This window comes from Podarcis melisellensis, assembly GCF_964234715.1.
Source record: "Podarcis melisellensis genome assembly, chromosome: Z".
Classification (NCBI taxonomy): domain Eukaryota; kingdom Metazoa; phylum Chordata; class Lepidosauria; order Squamata; family Lacertidae; genus Podarcis; species Podarcis melisellensis.
Window position 1 is genome coordinate 2,955,924 of NC_138547.1, and position 20,490 is coordinate 2,976,413.

At 49.0% G+C, this 20,490-nt stretch overlaps 2 protein-coding genes across 2 annotated transcripts in view; one reads left to right on the forward strand and one right to left on the reverse strand.

Moving 5' to 3' along the window:
- Positions 1-498: 498 nt before the first annotated feature.
- Positions 499-20,490, forward strand: part of DPP7 (dipeptidyl peptidase 7) — a 32,935-nt gene continuing 12,943 nt past the window's right edge. Inside the window, exons 1-8 of the mRNA XM_081896513.1 lie at positions 499-644; positions 2,095-2,208; positions 3,390-3,529; positions 3,640-3,803; positions 5,179-5,314; positions 5,491-5,572; positions 5,976-6,142; positions 7,362-7,422. Coding sequence (XP_081752639.1) covers positions 587-644; positions 2,095-2,208; positions 3,390-3,529; positions 3,640-3,803; positions 5,179-5,314; positions 5,491-5,572; positions 5,976-6,142; positions 7,362-7,422 — 922 coding nt within the window. The 5' untranslated portion in view covers positions 499-586. The remainder of the gene's footprint in view (positions 645-2,094; positions 2,209-3,389; positions 3,530-3,639; positions 3,804-5,178; positions 5,315-5,490; positions 5,573-5,975; positions 6,143-7,361; positions 7,423-20,490) is intronic.
- Positions 7,429-20,020, reverse strand: LOC309361448 (kelch-like protein 9). The gene is made up of 4 exons (XM_081896447.1): positions 18,286-20,020; positions 12,391-12,643; positions 10,183-10,343; positions 7,429-8,359 (listed from the first exon to the last, which is right to left on the reverse strand). The coding sequence occupies exons 1-4, from the start codon at positions 19,339-19,341 to the stop codon at positions 7,922-7,924; spliced, it is 1,908 nt and encodes a 635-aa protein (XP_081752573.1). The 5' UTR covers positions 19,342-20,020; the 3' UTR covers positions 7,429-7,921.

A 20,490-nucleotide genomic window follows, 5' to 3' on the forward strand; every position in this document is an offset into this window, starting at 1 on the left:
GCAGGTGGGATATAAATTCAGAATGCTGCTGTGTTTTCAGTCTATTACTGTTCTGTAAAGTTTGTTAATGTTATTTTCTTTGCAAGCTGCTTTTGAAGTGTCTGAAGTGTTTGCGTGTGTTACAAGCAAGTGGCACAAAAATTTTACAAAACAAGAAAATAAGAATAAAGATCAAGGAAAAAAACCAAGAAAATAAATGTAATATAAATAAACAAAACAAGTAAATTGTATATACATAAGCAAACGATTTATTGCAGGGTCCAGGAAAGCAATTTAAATACGCGTCCGCCCTTCAGGCTGCCCCTTTTTTTATAAGAAAGGCGTGTCCTTGAGCATGTGCAGAGTACAGAGGAGAGGGAGCGGGGCGGGGCCAGTGCCCTTTGACATCCAAGATGGCGGCCGGGCGACGAGAGGCGAGCCCGGCCCCTTTCTCTTTCCCCGCCCCTTCGGAGGAAACCACATGGCCCTCCCTTCGCCCCGCCCCTCTGCCGGCAGGTCTTTCACGTGACGCGCTGGGCTCCCCTCACGTGACACTACCGCCACCCGTCCCCACGCTGCAGAAGAAGGGACCGCCGCGCCCGTGGTCATGGCTACGCTCTACCTGCGCCTCGTCTCTCTGGCGTTGCTGCTGGGGGTCCTTGCAGGTGAGGCGGCGGCGGGCCTCGGGTCCGCTGCTCCCAGAGAGAGGGTCAGCGGAAATCGGTGGTGGTGATCGCAGGGAAGGGATGCAACTCTGCACATGCTCAGGTGCACCAGAGGGAAGGGATGCAAGACTGCACAGGAATAGATGCACTCTCCTTTGTGAATGCATTTATTCGTTCTTCGTTAATTCCTTATTTCTGGGTCTTCCTGGCTGGAGTTGGTTTCTGAGGCATAAAGCATGTGATTGAGAAGTACGGTCTTCACATGCTCAGGAGCAATTCCTTTATAATTAATCCCCACAACTCAGAGCCCTCACCCCATCCCGGTCCACTTAGAGAACATATAAAGCTGCTTTGCTAGTGTTTTCTGGGGCTGTTTTGAGTAAGAGTGCTTCTGAGCACTTGCAGAGAGCACCACCCCTCTCATTCAGTAACTTCAAATCAGCTGGTTGCAGTTTGTAATTCTGTTTTGCAATAGAAATATTGGAAATAAAGCAATATATCACTTGGACCATCATGCCACTTCCACAGTTTAGAGCAATATTAGCCATGGCTTGTGTGTCAAAGGGCTAGTGGACATGCTTTTTGGGAAGATTTGAGCTCCACAACTTCATGTTTTAGAAATTACACGCCATCTTTTCCTTGTTTCAGTTATCAGATTCGTTACAAAGCTATCAGTCCCTTTCTAGCAGGGTGTGGTTACTTAATGGAGGTTCTGGGGTGGAAATGTAACTTTCTGTGCTTTGTTAAGTATTTCCTCTGTCTCCCCACCCCAATGCATCTCGTTATACTAGTGAGGCTCACTTAGTTACTTTGCATGTTGCAGGGTTTAGCCCCACCAACAAAAAACAGTTCCAGCCCTACTTCAATCCTCCTCACCTTCTGTTTACATTTCTTAATGTCCAGTCCTGACCAGAAATGCCATGTTTTTTACTTTTAAAATGATTTAATTTCTGCAGCACATGCTTCACCAAATTTGCAGCCTTGAATAATGGTTTGACAGTAGCAGAGAAATACAGCTGGCATTTTGGAGTGGCAGAGGAACAAAAGTACAGTGGACCCTCGGGTTGCGAACGTGATCTGTGTGGGATGCAAGTTTGCAACCCGCAGCGCAGTGTCTGCGCACATGCGGGTTGCGATTTGGCGCTTATGCGCATGCGCAAAGTGTGATTTAGTGTTTCTGTGCATGCACGACCACCGAAACCTGGAAGTAACCCGTTCCAGTACTTCCGGGTTTCAGCAGTCCGTAACCCAAAAAAACGCAACCTGAAGCGTCTGTAACCCGAGGTATGACTGTAAAGCCTAGCTGTTCTTGTACAATAGAATCCACAGCAGAGCAGGTTTCACGGAGCATATATTGGGGTAGTTGACCTCTTTTCCATGGTCTGCAGACTGACACTGCCATTTTTTATTCCCCTTCTATCCGAAAGTGACGCGGTTTGTTTCTTTTAAGGTTACAGAAACCCCCAGCTTGACTTCAAAGAGAAATATTTTGAGCAGTGGATAGATCACTTCAACTTTGAAACCTACAGCAACAAAACCTTTGCCCAGAGATACCTCATCACAGGTATGCTTTTGGTGATGAAAATATATAAAAACATGAAAATGTCGCTTCTAGATTGGAGCAAGCATTTATCTAGTTCAGTATCCTGTCTCACCACAATGACCAGCCAGATCCTCTGGGAGGCCCACAAGCGGGACATGGGACCAATAGTCTTCTCCCACGGTTGTTCTGCAGCAACAGAGAAGGCTAGGTATATGCATCTGAACATGGAGGTTCCATATTGTAACCATGGCTTAGAGGTATTATTAGATCTCCCCTCTCCTGTGTCCTGTGCTGACAGTTCCTCAGGGGCTTGCCTGGGCCACCTGCCTCAGCCTGGGCCTGCCTCCTCTGCTTCCTTTCTACTTAAGAGTCCAACACTGCTGTGATGGCAAAGCAGCTCTTGTGGTGGCCAAGCAAATTGCACCATGACGACAGCCTTACTTTCCTAATATATGTGTATGAAATAAATTCTATGGGAATCCAAGAGCTAGTGTCACCAGCACATTCCATAAATTAATTATACCAAGTTAGGACTCTGACCCATCTCATCCCATGTTGCCTCCTCTGACTGAAGCAGTTCTTCAAGGCCTCAGGCAGAGGCTGCCCTTTCCTAGTCCTGCTACTTAAAATCCTTTTGTTTACTGGAGATGCCAGAGATCAAACTTGGGGCCTTCTTTTGGAAATACATGAACTTTACTGTTGAGCTATGGGGGCTTCCCTGATGTGGACAGTCCCTTAATATCAAATATGTCCATTCCTTAGTTAATTTGAACCGGTGTCCACTTAACAATCTATGGGAAAAAGCAGTGCTGCAAAGAGCCTACTTCCCCCCAGGGCTAATTGCTGTGGCACACAGATGTGGGAATGTGTGGCCCTCCATTATCTTGTGGGGCTCCTGCTCTCTGCCTCAGCCAGCACAGCTGATGACAGGGATTATGGTAGTCCTAACAATATATGAAGGGCCCAGCGGCTGGGCCTCAGCCTCTCTATTTTTGCTCTGGCAGCACCCAAAGGTGCAAGTAGTGCCAGTTCCAATGCTGAAGACCAGTCAGAATGTAGAGGATTGTGCTATTGTAGAGGGGGAAAGAATATGGCAATTCTAATACAGGCAACTGTCCTTCTTGCAAGTTTCTTAGAGGTCTCTCTGTTCTTAAACGGGATTCTTCTTAGTTGCCTTAATGTACTTCTGCTGCCTCACACAGATAAATACTGGAAGAGGGGAGCTGGACCCATCTTCTTCTACACCGGGAATGAAGGAGATGTCTGGGCCTTTGCTCAGAACAGCGGCTTCATCCTGGAGCTAGCTGAGCAGCAGAACGCCCTGGTGGTCTTTGCGGAGCATGTGAGTGTTTTTGCAAAGATGTCCCTATTGCCTGAGGCAGTGTGCTTGATGGGGATTATGGTGACCTTGCTGTCTGAGATGTCTCTTGTCCTCCTCTGCTGGCTTTTCAGAGATACTATGGGAAGTCGCTTCCATTTGGGGCAGCGTCACTGCAGAGGGAAAACGCTGGCCTGCTGAGTGTGGAGCAAGCCCTGGCTGACTATGCAGTTCTCATCATGGCGCTAAAGAAGCAGTACGCAGCACGGGACTCACCTGTCATTGCATTTGGAGGCAGGTGAGGGCTCACTCGCTAGTTCCTCCCAGCAGTTACCTGCATCTGATGTGTGCAATGTTCCTCTTGCAGGGCTGGCAAAATATTTCCAAGTTGCTGTATGCCAGCTGCCTTTGGGAAGGGGTCTGTTCTGAGCAGGGAATGAGGCAGATATTTCAAATCTTTACGCACCACCATCTAAACTTCAGAGTAACCAGGATTTCTCCAAAGGGTTGACTTAACTATGGCCATGGAAGGTGAGGAGAGCTCATGGCCCAAGTTGAAGTATGAAAAGGTTGTACCCCAGTATGTTTGGTGAGGGCAATGCTAGCTTTTCCCCAAAACTGTGGGTCATTTGAATTGGTATTTACTGTCTTGTTCCAAGATGGCGGCGCGTTCATGCGCTGCGGCTCTGAGCTCCCAATTTTGTAATCTCCCTGTATACAAGTTGTACAAGTGACAATAAAGTATTTCATTTACTTTGGGACTGTTTAGGTTGGAAGTTCAGTGCCCTGAAGTGTATTCTCTCTGGGGTATTCTTCATGGCATGCTTAGTGGGCCACCCTGGACACAGTCCATGCCTTGGCGGATCTTCTCATGTGCTTGTTCTCTACAACACTCCAACTGGAAACACTCTAAAGTCTGCAGGGAAATTATAGCCTCTCCCCTAGGATAATAGCTGTCCCTTGTCTGAAGTAAAAAGATCCTTTGCCCCAAGAACTACACTGAGCAGGGGGCACACTTTTTTCCCCCTCTTAAAGGTAAAGGGAGCCCTGACCATTAGGTCCAGTTGTGACTGCCTCTGGGGTTGTGGCGCTCATCTCGCTTTACTGGCCGAGGGAGCCGGCATACAGCTTCCGGGTCATGTGGCCAGCATGACTAAGCCGCTTCTGGCAAACCAGAGCAGCACACGGAAACGCTGTTTACCTTCCCGCTGGAGCGGTACCTATTTATCTACTTGCACTTTGACGTGCTTTCGAACTGCTAGGTTTGGCAGGAGGAGGGACCGAGCAACGGGAGCTCACCCCGTTGCGGGGATTCGAGCCACCGACCTTCTGATCGGCAAGTCCTAGGCTCTGTGGTTTAACCCACAGCGCCACCCGCGTCCCTCTTCCCCTCTTACCTGGGGTCAATAATACCCTTTCCTTCTGAGCAATGGGGTCTGAGTTTGGCGCGAGCTACTAGGGAAGGGGAAAAGCCAAAGTTCAGCCATCTTGTCCACTTCCTCTTCCCTCATACCTGTGCCTCTTGTATTCTGACTCTTTGAGGGTGGCAAATCTGCACCTGCTAATTCAGGCCAACAATTTGAAGAGACCTCTGTCCCTTTCCAGTGAGCGAGTAGTCCACCTGAATGTCTCATGGTGTCAAAGAACATAACTTGCTTCTTTTTCTCTTCCAGTTATGGAGGGATGCTGAGTGCCTACATGAGAATGAAATATCCCAACATAGTGTCTGGCGCACTCGCTGCCAGTGCCCCTGTGTTGTCTGTGGCTGGGATTGGAGACTCCAATCAGTTCTTCAAGGATGTCACAGCGGTAAGTTTTAGATGGAAACTTTTGAGTGGGCTCATTTCCTCTTACTAGGCAAACCTCCCAATCTTCATCGTAAAATGCTGTGCCTGAACCTGTGAAGCCGTATGAAAGTCTCAGGCTCCCTCAAAGATCCAATTCACTTAAATCAGAAAAGGCATTTTGTCTCTCTTTTTCCCCAGGACTTTCAGAACTACAGTCCGGACTGTGCCACGGCTGTACGAGAAGCATTTAGGGAAATCAAAGACCTGTACTTGGCTGGAGGTAAAGTGAGCTCACCTGTCAGACAAGGAACAGCCCCGGGGAGAGAGGACTTTTAAGCTACAAGACCCCTGGAGCAGCTGTAGAATAAACAAATTGCTTTAAAATGGTTTTAGGAAAGCAGTACCGCTCCCGTCTTGTGTGTGCATAAGAAAATAAACAATTTTTGAAGGAAATGTGCCCACTTTAATTGGGCAGCACTTCTATAGCTAATGCAGTTTAAAACCATGAGGTCTAGGCACTTCATTTTTCTTTTGAATGAAAGCAGAAAACCTCACTCATCCAAGCACTGCATAGCCCAAACACTAAACTTAGGCTGCTGTCATAAAGCATACTAGCCTCTATGAATGTGGTGAGATGTGCTTAATCATGTAACACACTACACACCTCTCTTCTCCACATTCAGATTACGAGAGGATCAGCCGTGGGATGTCTACATGCAAAAAGCTTTCGTCTAAGGATGATATCTACCAGCTCTTCGGATTTGCCCGGAATGCCTTCACCATGATAGCCATGATGGACTACCCTTACGAGACGGACTTTATGGGCCACTTTCCAGCAAATCCTGTCAAGGTGAGGCTGCACAGATCAGACAACTTCATGAACCAGAGAACGCTTGACTCCCCCACCTCCACAGGTTGCCACTGGGCTGGGCTAAAGCTCTTGCAGCATGTCTATAGGCCAGGCTTACAAAATTAACGCATACCTACCTATAGTAGTCGTTTGAATGTTTGCTTATTTTAAAAAATCACAAACCACACTACCGCCAACCACCTTTTGTGGAGCTTCCCTGCCTGGTGCTGATTTATACCTGACACAGGTTAACATGGTTATAAACTTGGGTTCCTCGTTCTTTCTTGCAAAGAGACCCTGGTTAATGTTGCAAGTGTTTGCAGGAGCCCCCTCAAACAAAGGCCGCACCAAAGTATTTCTGGTCTGGACTGTCCACACACTGCTCAACAGGGAGGAAACTGAGCCGGCATTACAGAAGAGAAGGGTGTTTATTGCCATGATAAACATAGAATCATAGAAATTTAGAGTTGGAAGGGACCACAAGGGTCATCTAGTCCAACCCCCTGCTAAGCAGGAATCTCAACTAAAACACCCATGACAGATAGCCATCCACCCTCTGTTTAGAAACCTCCAAGGAAGGAGAGTCCTAATATAATACAGTCATACCTTGTGTTACGTTGCTTCATGTTACGTTTTTTCAGGTTGCATCCTGCGGTGACCCGGAAGTACTGGAAAGGGTTACTTCCAGGTTTTGCTACCCGCGTATGTGCAGTAGTGCTAAATCACACTTCATGCATGCGCACAAGTGCCAAATCGCACTGCACACCTGCGCAGATACAGCATTTCAGGTTGTGGGCTTTTCACATTGCAAACGGGCCTCAGGAACGGTTCCCATTTGCAACCAGAGGTACCACTGTATAGGTACATAATATAAGAAGTATACTGTTTACATAGCAATGGGATCATTTTATGACTATCTGCTAGGGTGAAATTGCAGGATGTTAATGCTGGAACTCCCCTTTGACTCTAGGTCTGGTAGGCTGAAAATGAACTGGAAACCCAGAAGTTATTCTGTCCGTCTTTTGAACTTTCACCTTAGCCATATCTAGCCTTTGTAAGCAGCTTTGTCCATCATTGTTTTATTTCATTAAAAAAAATTTTTTTTTGCAGTGACCAATGTATTTTGTTAGTTTCAGCTAAGTTCCTGTAACTTTCTTCCAATTTCTCTTTGGCTCTTGGAAAACCTAATTTGGTGTATGTGTTTGTGTGTTTAACTCAGATTGGCTGTGAGCTGATGCTGGAGAACAAGGAGCGGATCAGGGGCTTGGCAGCTCTTAGTGGTAAGTGACTGTAAGACATCTGACTTCCTTCCAAAGTGTACATGAGCACTGTGCTTTCTCTCAGGTTGTGTCAGGCCTGAAAATGTGCATGTTATCTAGGCTGCATTCAGACAGTCCCCTAAGCCAGACTTTTGAGGGGAGCAGGGGCAAGCCTTGAGCTTCCTTGCTCCCTTCTCTCTCCTCTCACCCCCCTCCAGTCTTTCTTCAGTTCACAAAGGAAGGTTAGAACATTTCTGCTTCTGGTTTGCACATAAAGCAGGATAAAAGCATGTCTCTGGATTCTGTCTTACAGGCAAACTATGGTTTGCTCAAACTATCATTTAGACAGACTGGTAAGCTACTGGGAGATTCTAATCTCCTCCCCTCATATGTGGAGGATGGAGTACACAAGCCTGAAGCTCATTCCCAATCGTCCAGGCTATGGACCGGGAGGCCATCTGAATGTGGCTGCAGGCTTGGAAAAAATCATGTGCCACTTCCATTCATATCAGTGGAGCTTCTACCAGAGATCTTCCCCCTGGATTTTGCCCAAAGCCTCTTTCTCTGCCTGAAGAGCTGGCTGGGATGAAGTCTTGCTAGTGATGAACAGGTTGAGGGTGGATTTCTTCCTGCCAGCAGCTGAAGGCCCCTCTCCATTCTGCTGCTGCTCACCTGTGACCAGGTGACGCGGCAGCTGAACAAAGAAAGAGGCATGATCCACCAAAGGCTTGGGCAAGGAGCCCGCCTTTTCCCACACTTTCCCACCAGGGTTGCAGATGTAGACGCCATCCTCTTTCCTCTTCTGTCTCACTGACCCACCACCCGTGATGTACAATTGCTGCTCATGCACAGCGAGACCAAACTGACAAAGGTCGAAGGGCGAGAGCCTGAGCAGGGTCCACTGATCACTAACCGGGCAGTAGTATTCTGTCTCGTTCACGGGAATCCATTCCTGAGCCTGTGAAGAACCAAATATCAGAAGGGTGGATCCAGTCCCTGTTCAGTGGAGGGTGAGGGAGGTATGCTGTGGCTCCAGCAGACTGCATGGCCTGCCAGTTGCTCAGACAGACCACCGGGCAAACCTGCCACAGAAGTTGTTTTAAGGCAACCTTTCCCTTCCTAGTTCCCTGTAGATGTTTCAGAATGCAACTCCCACCAGACCCGCCTAGCCAGTATTCCAGAAACATTGGGAAGGTTGCACGTGAGCCACCCCTGGCTTTAAAGAGGTCAGAGAGCAGCTCTTGTCAGTTTGTGTAGAAGCTGTGCTGGTGTGCAGTTCCCACTAATTGCACAGGAGACCTTCACAATGCTCCCACCCCCACCACCGGTGTTAATCAGTTAGTAGGAATGCCACCAATCTGCTCTGGCTTTAGTTCAAGGGAACACCTAAGTATATGCAGAGGAATGATGATGATGATGATGATGATGATTTATATGCCCCCCCATCTGACTGGGTTGCCCCAGTCACTCTGGGTGGCTTCCCACAAATTTTAAAGACCAAGATCGTAATGAAGACTTTTTGACTTCATCAGGAGACAGACCATGTAGGTGTGTTTTCCCCAAATGACTGCATTTTCTGTCCAACCCTTTGCAGAATGCCAACCCTTTAAATAAAACATCTAAAACTGACAGGGATCTGCTTCTCAGTCATGGAACCCAATCTGTCTAACTCTGAGATGCTACTTGGTTAAACAAACCTTAAGAGTATGGTTCAAATAGGGAATCAGTCACATAATGGACAGGCCATTCCCCCCCCCCCCCAGATATTCCTCTCTTTTAAAAACCTGCTGGCCAGTTAGTTGGCAGCACCTTTAAAAAATATATTAATCTGTTTGATTAATCTTGGCAGCCTTGTTAATTAGCAAATAAGGGGGAGCCACCTGGCCTTTCAGCCCCAGGTAGTAAAATATATTAGGCTTGCCACATGATCCAGCTACATAGAAATGAAAATTTGGAAGGGGCATGAAGAGTTTCTATTTTTTAAAGGGCTTGCTGGTTCTATGTGGCTGGTGTGTGTGTGTGTGTGAGTGTGGTAAAGTAAGAAATGCTTCAATGCCCTGTCAGGAAACCTAGAATATTGTGGTGTAGAAAGCATTCTCTTCTAGCCAGGTACCCTCCCCCACATGTATTGGACCATGTCTCCCATCAGTCTCAGCCAAAATGACTGGTGGTCATTGGTGATGGGAGGTGGGAGTCTGAAACATCTGGAGGTCACCAGGTTGAGGAAGGCTGCCATGGATCACAAGAAGAACCCTGCAGCTGAGTCAGGCCAAAGGGGGTCCCTTCTGGTCCAGCGTCCTGCTCTCAAAGTGGACACCCAGATTCCTGTGGGGAACCCATAAGCAGGACCTGAGTGCAACAGCAACTCTTCCCCATGTGTGAATATCGACAGGTCAGCACCTGCCAGATACTGCCTTAGGAGGGACACTACGCTTTCTCTCTAGAGCAGCAGTTCTCAACCTGTGGGTCCCCAGATGTTGTTGGACTATAACTCCCATCATTCCTGAGCTCTGGCCTTGCTAGCTAGGGGTGATGGGAGTTGTAGTTCAACAACATCTGGGGACCCACAGGCTGAGAAAGGCTGCTTTAGAGCCATTGCTCCCATTGTCAGACTGTACAGAAGGGGATGCTCCCCCTCCTGGGAAGGGAGCCTGGCCACAAGGATCCAGGAAGGGAGAAATGAGAGCACATTGTGTAGCTCAGGGCAACACCAGACATGGAGAGCCTGGGGCTGGCGTTTGGCCCCACTGCAACTCGTTAAATAAATGAAGCTCAACATACGTTTGCCAGGGCCCTTCCTCCTACGCAGAAGATTCTGTCTCCAGCAATTGCCATTCCGTGGTCACACCGGGCAAAAGTCATTGGCTGGTTCCTGACCCAGCGACGCAGGCGGGAGAGATAGCTGTATGTGTCGCGTAAAGGTTTGCCAGCGGAGAATCCCCCTGGTGGAAACGGGCGAGAGAAGATTGGGTTGGGTAGCTGCAGTTTTCCCTTTGGGTTGCACAGTAGCCTTTTCCTGTCCCGATCCTCTCAAGGTCCTGTGGAGCTGAAGAGTCCCTGCGGAGCGTGTTGCCTACCGCTTAGCCAAGGCCTCTCCCAAGCCTTAAGAGATTGGGTCGCAAAAGGGGGTGCAAAGTGCGTTCACAGCGCTGAGAGCCTCCCTTCTGTCTGTGTCTGTAGCATCCCACTATATTGAACGCTGTTCTCCACTGGTTGGCTGCCCCATCATTCCTCTTCTCTACTCTTGGCTCCTGCCCCCGGCAGTCGGTTGAGCACGATAGGGAGGGAGTCTATTCAACCCTTTTCTCAGGCACTCCACTGTGGGACCCTTCCTTTCCCTTGCTCATATACCTGCTCCTGCCCCTCTTTTTCTCTTTCATGCACTGGGATGCTGCAAATTCAGTACAGTCATACCTCGGGTTAAATGTGCTTTCAGGTTACGCTCCGCGGCAACCCGGAAGTAACAGAGCGCGTTACTTCCGGGTTTCGCCACTCACACATGTGCAGATGCTCAAAATGACGTCATGCGCGGAAGCGGTGAATTGCGACCGGCGCACGTGCAGGCGCGGGTTGCGTTCGCTTCAGGATGCGAATGGGGCTCCAGAACGAATCCCATTCACATCCAGAGGTACCACTGTAAAGATTTTTATTTTTTTTAATACCGCCCTTCAATTTTAATAAATCCCTAGGGCAGTTTCCATAAGAAGCAGAAGATACAAAAATAATTAAAATGCAAATAATACATATCCAAACAAAATTAGGGATGTGAAGAGTAAAGAGGGAACAAGATTTTTAAAGCTAGGTTGCTTATAAGTCTAAAAAGCCTGGGAAAACTTTATGGCTTTTGCCTGGCACTGAAAGGCGAACAAAGTGCCTGCTGGCCTTCCATCATTGGAGCACCACCACCGAAAAGGACCTCTCTCTCTTCCAGCTGGCCACGCAACTCAACCTCACCTGAGGAGTGGGGGAACCTGCATACAGAAGAGCTTAACATACTTCAAGTATGTTGGTCTAATGCTGGAATGGGCTTTAAAGGTCAGAAGCAGCACTTTGAATTGAGCCAGTGCAATCCATCTGCCATTGTTCTTGAGGCCTTTATTTTATGCTCTTAATTAATGTACAGTATACTTCAAGTGGTGGAACGCGGATGGCGCTGTGGGTTAGACCACAGAGCCTAGGACTTGCCGATCAGAAGGTTGGCGGTTCGAATCCCCGCAACAGGGTGAGCTCCCATTGTTCGGACCCTGCTCCTGCCAACCTAGAAGTTCGGAAGCATGTGAAAGTGCAGGTAGATAAATAGGTACTGCTCTGGCAGGAAGGTAAATGGTGTTTCCGTGCGCTGCTCTGTCTGGTTCACCAGAAGTGGCTTAGTCATGCTGGCTACATGACCTGGAAAAACTGTCTGCGGACAAACGTTGGCTCCCTCGGCCTGTAAAGCGAGATGAGCGCCATAACCCCAGAGTCGGTCACGACTGGACCTAATGGTCAGGGGTCTCTTTATCTTTACCTTATACTTCAAGTGAGATACTTTTGCACCCTTCCCTGGGTCCATTTGATAAAGGACAAACTTAGAAGTGCAAAGGATGAATACATGAAGCTAATTTGCAACCCCAGCAGTTGCATTCTGAGCTAATGGTGGTTTCCAGATCCTCTTCAGGGGCAGCCCCTAGTTGAGCATATTATAGCAGTCTAAGCTGGAGTTTACAGGAACACAGATCACAGCCACATCACCAGGGACCATCCCTTTATGCTTTTGTCTGTATGCCCCCTTAAAATCAGCAACCCTTGATAGCATAGCTGTCAACTATCCCCTTTTCTTGCGAGCAATCCTATTTGGAATAAGGGAATTTCCCTTAAAAAAAAAGGGAAACATTGACAGCTATGCTTGATAGTGGTCTGCATTCTAGAATGGCCAACATCCAGCCTCCCACCCCCTCCCTCCACCCCGAGCCAAGACTTCTGATGGTCAAGCCATCAGTGGTCTCTCACCTGAGACGTAGAGGATCCCCTTGTGGGTGGCCCCTGCGTGGTCTGCCACAGGCATTGGGAAGGGCGTGATGGGCTGCCACTTGTTCTCAGCTGGCTGGTACTCCTCTGCTGTGTCGGTGAGCGTCCCCAGCAGGGCTCCCCCGCCCACAGCCACGAGGCAGTCGTTCAGCACCCCTGCGTGGAAGCGAGTCCGCCGTCCCAGCATGCTCGCCACCTGGAGCCATCTGCCGTGTCGTGGGTCAAACCTGAACACCTGGAGCAGGAAGGAGGAAAGGGCAGTGGCAGAGGAACCCACTCTGGCACCCGGGGCGGGGCAGCCCGTACAAAGTGGCCATGTGCAGCAGCCCACATGGTCGCTGTGCAAGAGGCAGCAAAAACGGCACCCTTAATGGACTGCACGCACCCTCTGCCGCTCTACAGCTGGGGGGAGGCAGGGGCCATCTTGTCAACCCCTCCAGTGGTACCCGGGGCATCCTGCCCCCTTCGCCCCCCACTTCGTAAACCCCTGGGAAAGGGATTACAGGGCCCTGCTGGACTTGTTCTCCAGCTGGCAGGCTGGGAATCATTCAGCAGTCAGGGCGGGGTAGAAGCCTTTAAGGGCTCTCCTGTAGAAGCTAGTAGCCAAGTCAGAAGCAGGCAAGGAGACCCCTTCAGTGAGAATAATAATAATAATAAAAATTTTATATACCCCGTCTTCCCCAGCCAAGACCGGGCTCAGGGTGGCTAACACCAAATATAAAAAATTGATAAGAATACACCTTAAAAAACAACATTAAAATACAACATTAAAACATTAAAATGCAGCTTCGTTTCAGTGGAACTCAATCAAAAACGTTTTGGGGGATAAAAACGTCAAGTCTTCACCAAGGCTAACTATCCAGACTGGTCCCACATAGGCCAGAAAAAAAGCCAGGGAAGTCCCCAAATAGGAGTTGCAACACAGAAGGAGAAAGGAAAAAATAAATAGGGGGAGGGAATCAAATTGATTCCAAGCCAAAGGCCAGGCGGAACAACTCTGTCTTACAGGCCATGCTCATTTTCCTCTCTGCTGCTTGGCAGGTTTGTATTGCTAGGGTTAATGCTGAGCTGATCTTATTCCAAGCCTGTGAATGAGGATGATCATGATCATTTACTAAATTCATAAATGGCTTTATCTTGCCCAGGGCAACCCAAAGCAACTTACAACCACGTAAACACACACAAAACCCCCATGTAGATACATTAAAACCAAGTGGGGAAAAGATATACAAAAAAACACAACCCACCCACTTCTCAAATGCCGCATATAATTAAAAGCCTTATAGAGGAACGTTTTCACTTGGCACCTAAAGGTGTATAATGAAGGCGCCAGCCGAACCTCCCTGGGGAGAGCATTACACAAATGGGAGCCACTGCAGAGAAGGCCCTGCTCTCATGTTGCCACCCTCTGGACCTCTTGGGGAGGAGGCACACAAAGAAGGGCCTCAGAGGATGATCTCAAGGTCCGGGTCAGTTCACATGGCGGTTCTTCAAGTATTGCAGTCCTTGGCCATTAAAGGCTTTATAGGACAAAACCAGGTTGGTCCTGAAACAGATTGGCAGCCAGTGCAGTCGGGTCAGGACCAATGTAATATTCTCAAACAGTTTTGCCTCTTTGAGCAACTTGGCTGTGGAATCCTGCAGCAGAATCCTGCAAGGATTCTGTGGGGCACAGAATTGAGTCCATAGGGCATGCCTTCCTTGCCCCAGGCCCTTTCCAAAGTTCCCCTAGTGTTTCTGGGGTGTGTGATGGATGACAGGGAACTGGAACTGGAGTGTGACCTGAGTTACTAGGTTGTTGTTGTTGTTGTTTAGTCATTTAGTCGTGTCCGACTCTTTGTGACCCCATGGACCAGAGCACGCCAGGCACTTCTGTCTTCCACTGCCTCCCGCAGTTTGGTCAGACTCATGTTTGTAGCTTCAAAGACACTATCCAACCATCTCGTCCTCTGTCGTCCCCTTCTTCTTGTGCCCTCCATCTTTCCCAACATCAGGGTCTTTTCCAGGGAGTTTTCTCTTCTCATGAGGTGGCCAAAGTATTGGAGCCTCAGCTTCACGATCTGTCCTTCCAGTGAGCACTCAGGGCTAATTTCCTTAAGAATGGATCGGTTTGATCTTCTTGCAGTCCATGGGACTCTCAAGAGTCTCCTCCAGCACCATAATTCAAAAGCATCAATTCTTCGGCGATCAGTCTTCTTTATGGTCCAGCTCTCACTTCCATACATCACTACTGGGAGTTACTAGGTAGGAGACTAAATAGTTCCCCAGATTAAGATGGTCTAATTATGTAAAAGTGATGTGGAGGACAACAGAATGGGGGAAGGTGAAAGGGAACGGGATGGTTGGGAAATGGTTTGGCTGCAAATGTAGAGGAACTGATAGAGGTGATCTGGGGTGGTATGGGGGGCAAATCAGTTGAAGGTCTTTTATGTGGCAGTTTGGGAAATTAGCCAACAGGCCTTCTGGGCGTTTCAATTCTAAACCTGCATCTGTACATATAAATTACAGTGGTACCTCTGGTTGCGAACAGGATCCGTTACGGAGCCCCGTTCGCAACCTGAGCAGAACGCAACCTACGTCTGCACGGGTCGCGATTTGCCGCTTCTGCGCATGTGCGTGACGTCATTTTGAGTGTCTGAGCGTGCGCAAGCGGCGAAACCCAGAATTAACCCTTTCCCGTACCTCCGGGTCGCTGTGGGACGCAACCTGAAAACATTTAACCTGAAGCATCTTTAACCCAAGGTATGACTGTAGTAAAGGTAAAGGGACCCGTGACCGTTAGGTCCAGTCGTGGCTGACTCTGGGGTTGCGGCGCTCATCTTGCTCTATAGGCCAAGGGAGCCGGCGTTTGTCAGTAGACAGCTTCTGGGTCATGTGGCCAGCATGACTAAGCCGCTCCTGGCAAACCAGAGCAGTGCACGGAAACACCGTTTACCTTCCCGCCAGAGCAGTACCTATTTATCTACTTGCACTTTGACATGCTAAGTTGGCAGGAGCTGGGACCGAGCAACGGGAGCTCACCCCGTCGTGGGGATTCGAACCGCTGACCTTCTGATCGGCAAGTCCTAGGCTCTGTGGTTTAACCCACAGCGCCACCTGTGTCCCCAACTGACTGTATGTCTGTATTAGCACATGTAAACTCTGCAAAATTGTGCCTGTGGACCTGAGATCTTTTACATCCCCGCCAGTTCCTGTGACTGCCGTAGGAATGTGGCATTCCAGATAGGATGGCTTTGTTGTGGGCTGCAGAACCCATCTTGCCCCTCAGATGCCACACCAACTTATACTGTGCCCATCTGAAATATTTGCCCTTGCTTCAGCCACCAGCCCAAACTTATTCTTTCAGCCTTTCCCCTCTTGCATTCCAGGTTTGGGGGGAGGGGAGGAGATGCAAAAATAAAATAAAAAATCAGTACCATCAAGTCTTTCCTTCTCCCTTTTGCATTCTGGGGTTGGCGGGGGAAATACAAAAAAGTTACTAGCACCAAGTCTTTGGGGCATCATTCTTGCATAGGGCCTGGGGGGGGGTGTTGGGGGGCAGCAACTCTTAAATGTTATTAGGCTGGAGTTCCATCTGTTGAAAGGGGAAATGTTTGAGCGTTTGCAAGTGTAACCAAAACAATGTGACTCAGCTAGAGGTGTTTACTCTCATTCTGCAAGCCCCAAACAGTGCTTCAAAAGGCTCCAGGTTAACCAAAGTCCTGAGCAGGAACACTCCCAATGGGTAACTGGGGAGACACTACAGCATTTTGTTGTAAGTCTCCCCTTGATAGTAGGTAGACAAGGAATACACACCCACACAAGAGAGGCCTCCCAGATAGATCAAAGGAGGACTGAGGTTATGAAGAACACAGAGAGTGTGGATCTATCAACATGGGCAGAGCTTGTGAAATCCATGCAGTTTGCTCCCTTAACTGGGAAAAAGAGGTATTGCTAAGTGCTCTGGCCCTTGGAAACTGCCTACTTGTCCCTGGGAAGGTCTGCTTTGCAGACTGAATGCTGTTGCTTCAGAAAGCCCAGAAGTAAAAATTCTATTACTGTTATCCACCCTTCACCAGAAGGTCCCAGGAAGGGTGACAGTAATGTAAGATACAGTCATACCTCGGGTTACAGGCGCTTCGGGTTGCGCAATTTCAGGTTGCGCACCACACCGAACCCGGAAGTACCGGAACGGGTTACTTCCGGGTTTTGGCGCTTGACAGAAGCGCTAAATCACACTTTGCACATGCGCAAAGTTAGAAACAGTTTAAAGCAAATTACAATCAGAGTGGGTCCTAAAAACATTTATCTCAGGTGTCAAAGGCCAGGGTAGAGAGGTGCGTCATCAGCACCATGAAAGCTGCATAATGAAGGTGCTTAGGCCTACCCCCCAGGCCACCAGCACCACCCATATTTCTGATGGTGGAGCAATTATTCTGAAGGCCTTCTCTTGCACCCAAGAGGGTCTATAGAGAAGGAGGCGGTCTTTCACGTATTTGCATCCCAAGTTGTTTAAGGCTTTAAAAGCTAGCATGAGCACCCTAAATTGAACCTGGAAAATGAATGCAATTGTTTTAAATGGGAATTATATAAATTGAACCCCAACCAGTAATCTGGCTGCTGCATTTGGGCCAATTGAAGTTTCCAAGTCGTCTTCAAGGGTAGCCCCATGCAGAGCACACTGTGTGGAACTACCATGTGTGGAACTACCAGAGTATGGAACTACCATGTCAGAGATGAGACTCGTTATGTGCCCAACTGGGTAAGCTTTCCACTTGCTCAGATGATCATGCTTGTTGTGATTCCCACCTGTACCCCTTTATTGCAGCCTGATTATTAAGTCACTCTTTGTCCCTTTATGTACTAAGACTGCTGCCTTCGGTGCTTCCTCCTCTGGGGATTAAAGGGCTCATTCTTTGGGGACTGGGCTGCTTTTTGCTTGCACATACACCTATGGACCTGTTGCCTTCGTCCATGGAGTTTTCTTGGCAGGGATACTGGAGTGGCTTGCCAGTTCCTGATCCAGGTGGATCACGTTTTTGAATTCATGCTTTTGAATTCTGGTGCTGGAGGAGACTTTTGAGAGTCTCATGGACTGCAAGAAGATCAAACCTATCCATTCTGAAGGAAATCAGCCCTGAGTGCTCACTGGACGGACAGATCCTGAAGCTGAGGCCACCTCATGAGAAGAGAAGACTCCCTGGAAGACACCTCATGAGAAGAGAAGACTCCCTGGAAAAGACCCTGATGTTGGGAAAGATTGAGGGCACAAGGAGAAGGGGACGAGAGAGGACGAGATGGTTGGACAGTATTCTCAAAGCTACCAGCATGAGTTTGACCAAACTGTGGGAGGCAGTGGAAGACAGAAGTGCCTGGCGTGCTCTGGTCCATGCGGTCACGAAGAGTCGGGAACGACTAAACAACAACAACACCTATGGGCACTCATAACTTTGCTGCAATGTGGGTTTGGAGGGTGGACCCCCTCGTATCTCTGGGGCTGTGCTGCCACCAATGATTGTGCAAGGTTTAGAGCAAACTGTGCGCACACGCTCATATAAAGGAAGCAAGGAATTAGGTGGAGATGCACAAACACAGATTAAGTTTGTCTTTTTAAAAAATCAACCTCTGAGAGCAGAATGGGAGGGGTGGGACAGCATCTGGAACAAAGGCTATTCCAAAGCATTTGTACAAACAAACAAAAAAGCATCATGAGAGGTTTAGTGTCGGCTTCCTGAGGAACTAGTTTTCACAATGAGTGACCCAGAAGCAGAGGGCTAATAGGAACAGATAGGGAACAATGATACGTATTTGGGCTGTCTACCTTTGTCCTTTTCTAGACTTAAGTTGTGTGTGAATGAGCTGCTGTAGGCTTCCCTTCGTTTTAAGCTTTGTGCTTACCTGGTTCGAAGGACATTGTCCTGTAGGGTCAAACCTGTCCTGGCCCCCCATCACAAAGACAAAGCCTTGGATCACAGCAACACAGTGGTTGTACAGGGGCCTGTGAAGTTCCCCAACCTTTTTCCACAAAAGGCAGTTCCGATCAGCAGCCCACATGCTGCCACAGATGGTGTTGTCCACAGATCTGCCGCCAAGGACAACCAGCATGTCAACACCCGCACGGACCTTGGTTCGCTCACTCTGCAGAGTCGGCTGAGCATGAAGCCGGGAGTGATAATCCAAGGCCTCCTGGAGGTACTGGCGGCAGGTGGGTTCTGTCTTCATGAAGGGCACGTCCTGGACGAACTTACGCAGGTCGTGGAGAGGTATGAGGGGAAACCGAATGTGCTGCAAAACCTCGGCTGCATCTTCCAGGTGTGTGTTGTTGTGGCGCAGCCAGCATTCCGCTGCATGGAACAGTTCCAGCTCACTGAGGTCCTCTGTGTCTGCAGTGTCTAAGATCTCACACAGAGTAGCTGCATCCAGCTCCTGCAGCTGCGCCGGATCTGCCAAAATGTTGCTGCAGTGCCGGCTCACGCAGCTCATGGCTTTCTGCCTCAACTCTTTCGGGCCAAGCCTCTTTGCGATCTCGAGGACTGCTAGGCAGGTGTTCTGATCCAAGCCCTCCTCCAGAAACCGGAAGCACAAGCACATCACATCGCGCACCAGCAGCACCTCTGCTGCCTGGAAGGTCTCCTCGACGTTCTGGAGTGTCAGCTCCAGCTTGTTGGAGTAGACAAAGGACAGGATGTTTTGCAGGCCCTGGGCGGTGACGCGTGGCAGCTTGATGTGACTGTTGTGACTTGCAGCATCTCTGGAAAAATGCATCTTGCAGTAGTTGCTGGCTGCAGCCAGAATGACTTTGTGCGCAGAGAAAGAGACTCCCTCTGCCTCCAGTGTGACATCGCACAAGATGTTCTTTGTGCGCAGATTCCTGAGGCCCTCTAGAAGTTTGGACAGGTAAGTGTCTGAGCAAAGGCTCTGGCTCTTGGCCCTGACTGGGCTGGCAAGATACATCCCTCCCAAAGCTGCAGTCTGGTAATCCACTGGCGGTAGCCTTAGAAGATCTCCCAGGCACCCTCTAATGGAAAGAGAGTTCAGGGCCTCTCCTTAAAATCTAAAGGCATGCCTCTTGAACAGAGAACTCCAACTGGTGCTTACTCACGAAGTGGGGCTGCCTGAAGTTTTTGTTTGGGCTACTATGAGAGCAGGTCAGCTGATATGTCATTTCCAAGAACACCATTTCCTTACCCCCACCTCCACGAGCCTATTCATGTCCACAAAGGTGCAGTGTCTACTCAGCTTCCTGGTCATGCCTCAAGTGGCTTGCAGCGGGCCAGGCAAGCAAGTCCAGACCTGCCTGCAGCTTTTTTTGAGTCCTTGCCTAGGATCAGGCTGCTGCACCCACTGGCCTTGCATGTGAATGTTTGCTAGGTGGCAGCATAGGTAGAGAAGAGCTCTGCTTCCAGCTGTTTCTCTAGCATCAACCAGTTAGATACCTGGCTAAGTTCAAGGTGCTGGTTTTGATGTATAGCTTGGGACCAGGCAGTGTTTTTTTTTTCCTAAAAGAAATGTTTAGGAGTACTCTCATCTTCCTACTCATATTGAAATAAAAAGGTAAAGGGACCCCTGACCATTAGGTCCAGTCATGGGCGACTCTGGAGTTGTGGCGCTCATCTCGCGTTATTGGCCAAGGGAGCCGGCGTACAGCTTCCAGGTCATGTGGCCAGCATGACTAAGCCGCTTCTGGTGAACCAGAGCAGCACACGGAAACGCCATTTACCTTCCCACTGGAGCGGTATCTATTTATCTACTTGCACTTTGATGCGCTTTCGAACTGCTAGGTTGGCAGGAGCAGGGACTGAGCAACGGTAGCTCACCCCGTCACGGGGATTTGAACTGCCGACCTTCTGATTGGCAAGTCCTAGGCTCTGTGGTTTAACCCACAGCGCCACCCGCATCCCATATTGAAATACTGCCCCTCAATAAGGCCAAATTGAGATTCACGAAATGTTTAGGGGTATGCGTGCCCCTGCGTCCCCATCCCCCCAGAAACCAAGCACTGGGACCAGGACACCTGTGAGATTGTCTCACCCCTTGTATACTGTGTTCTGCAGGTCCTAATTTAACAGGTCCTTTCTGTGCAATCCTCTTGGGTTGTGGCAC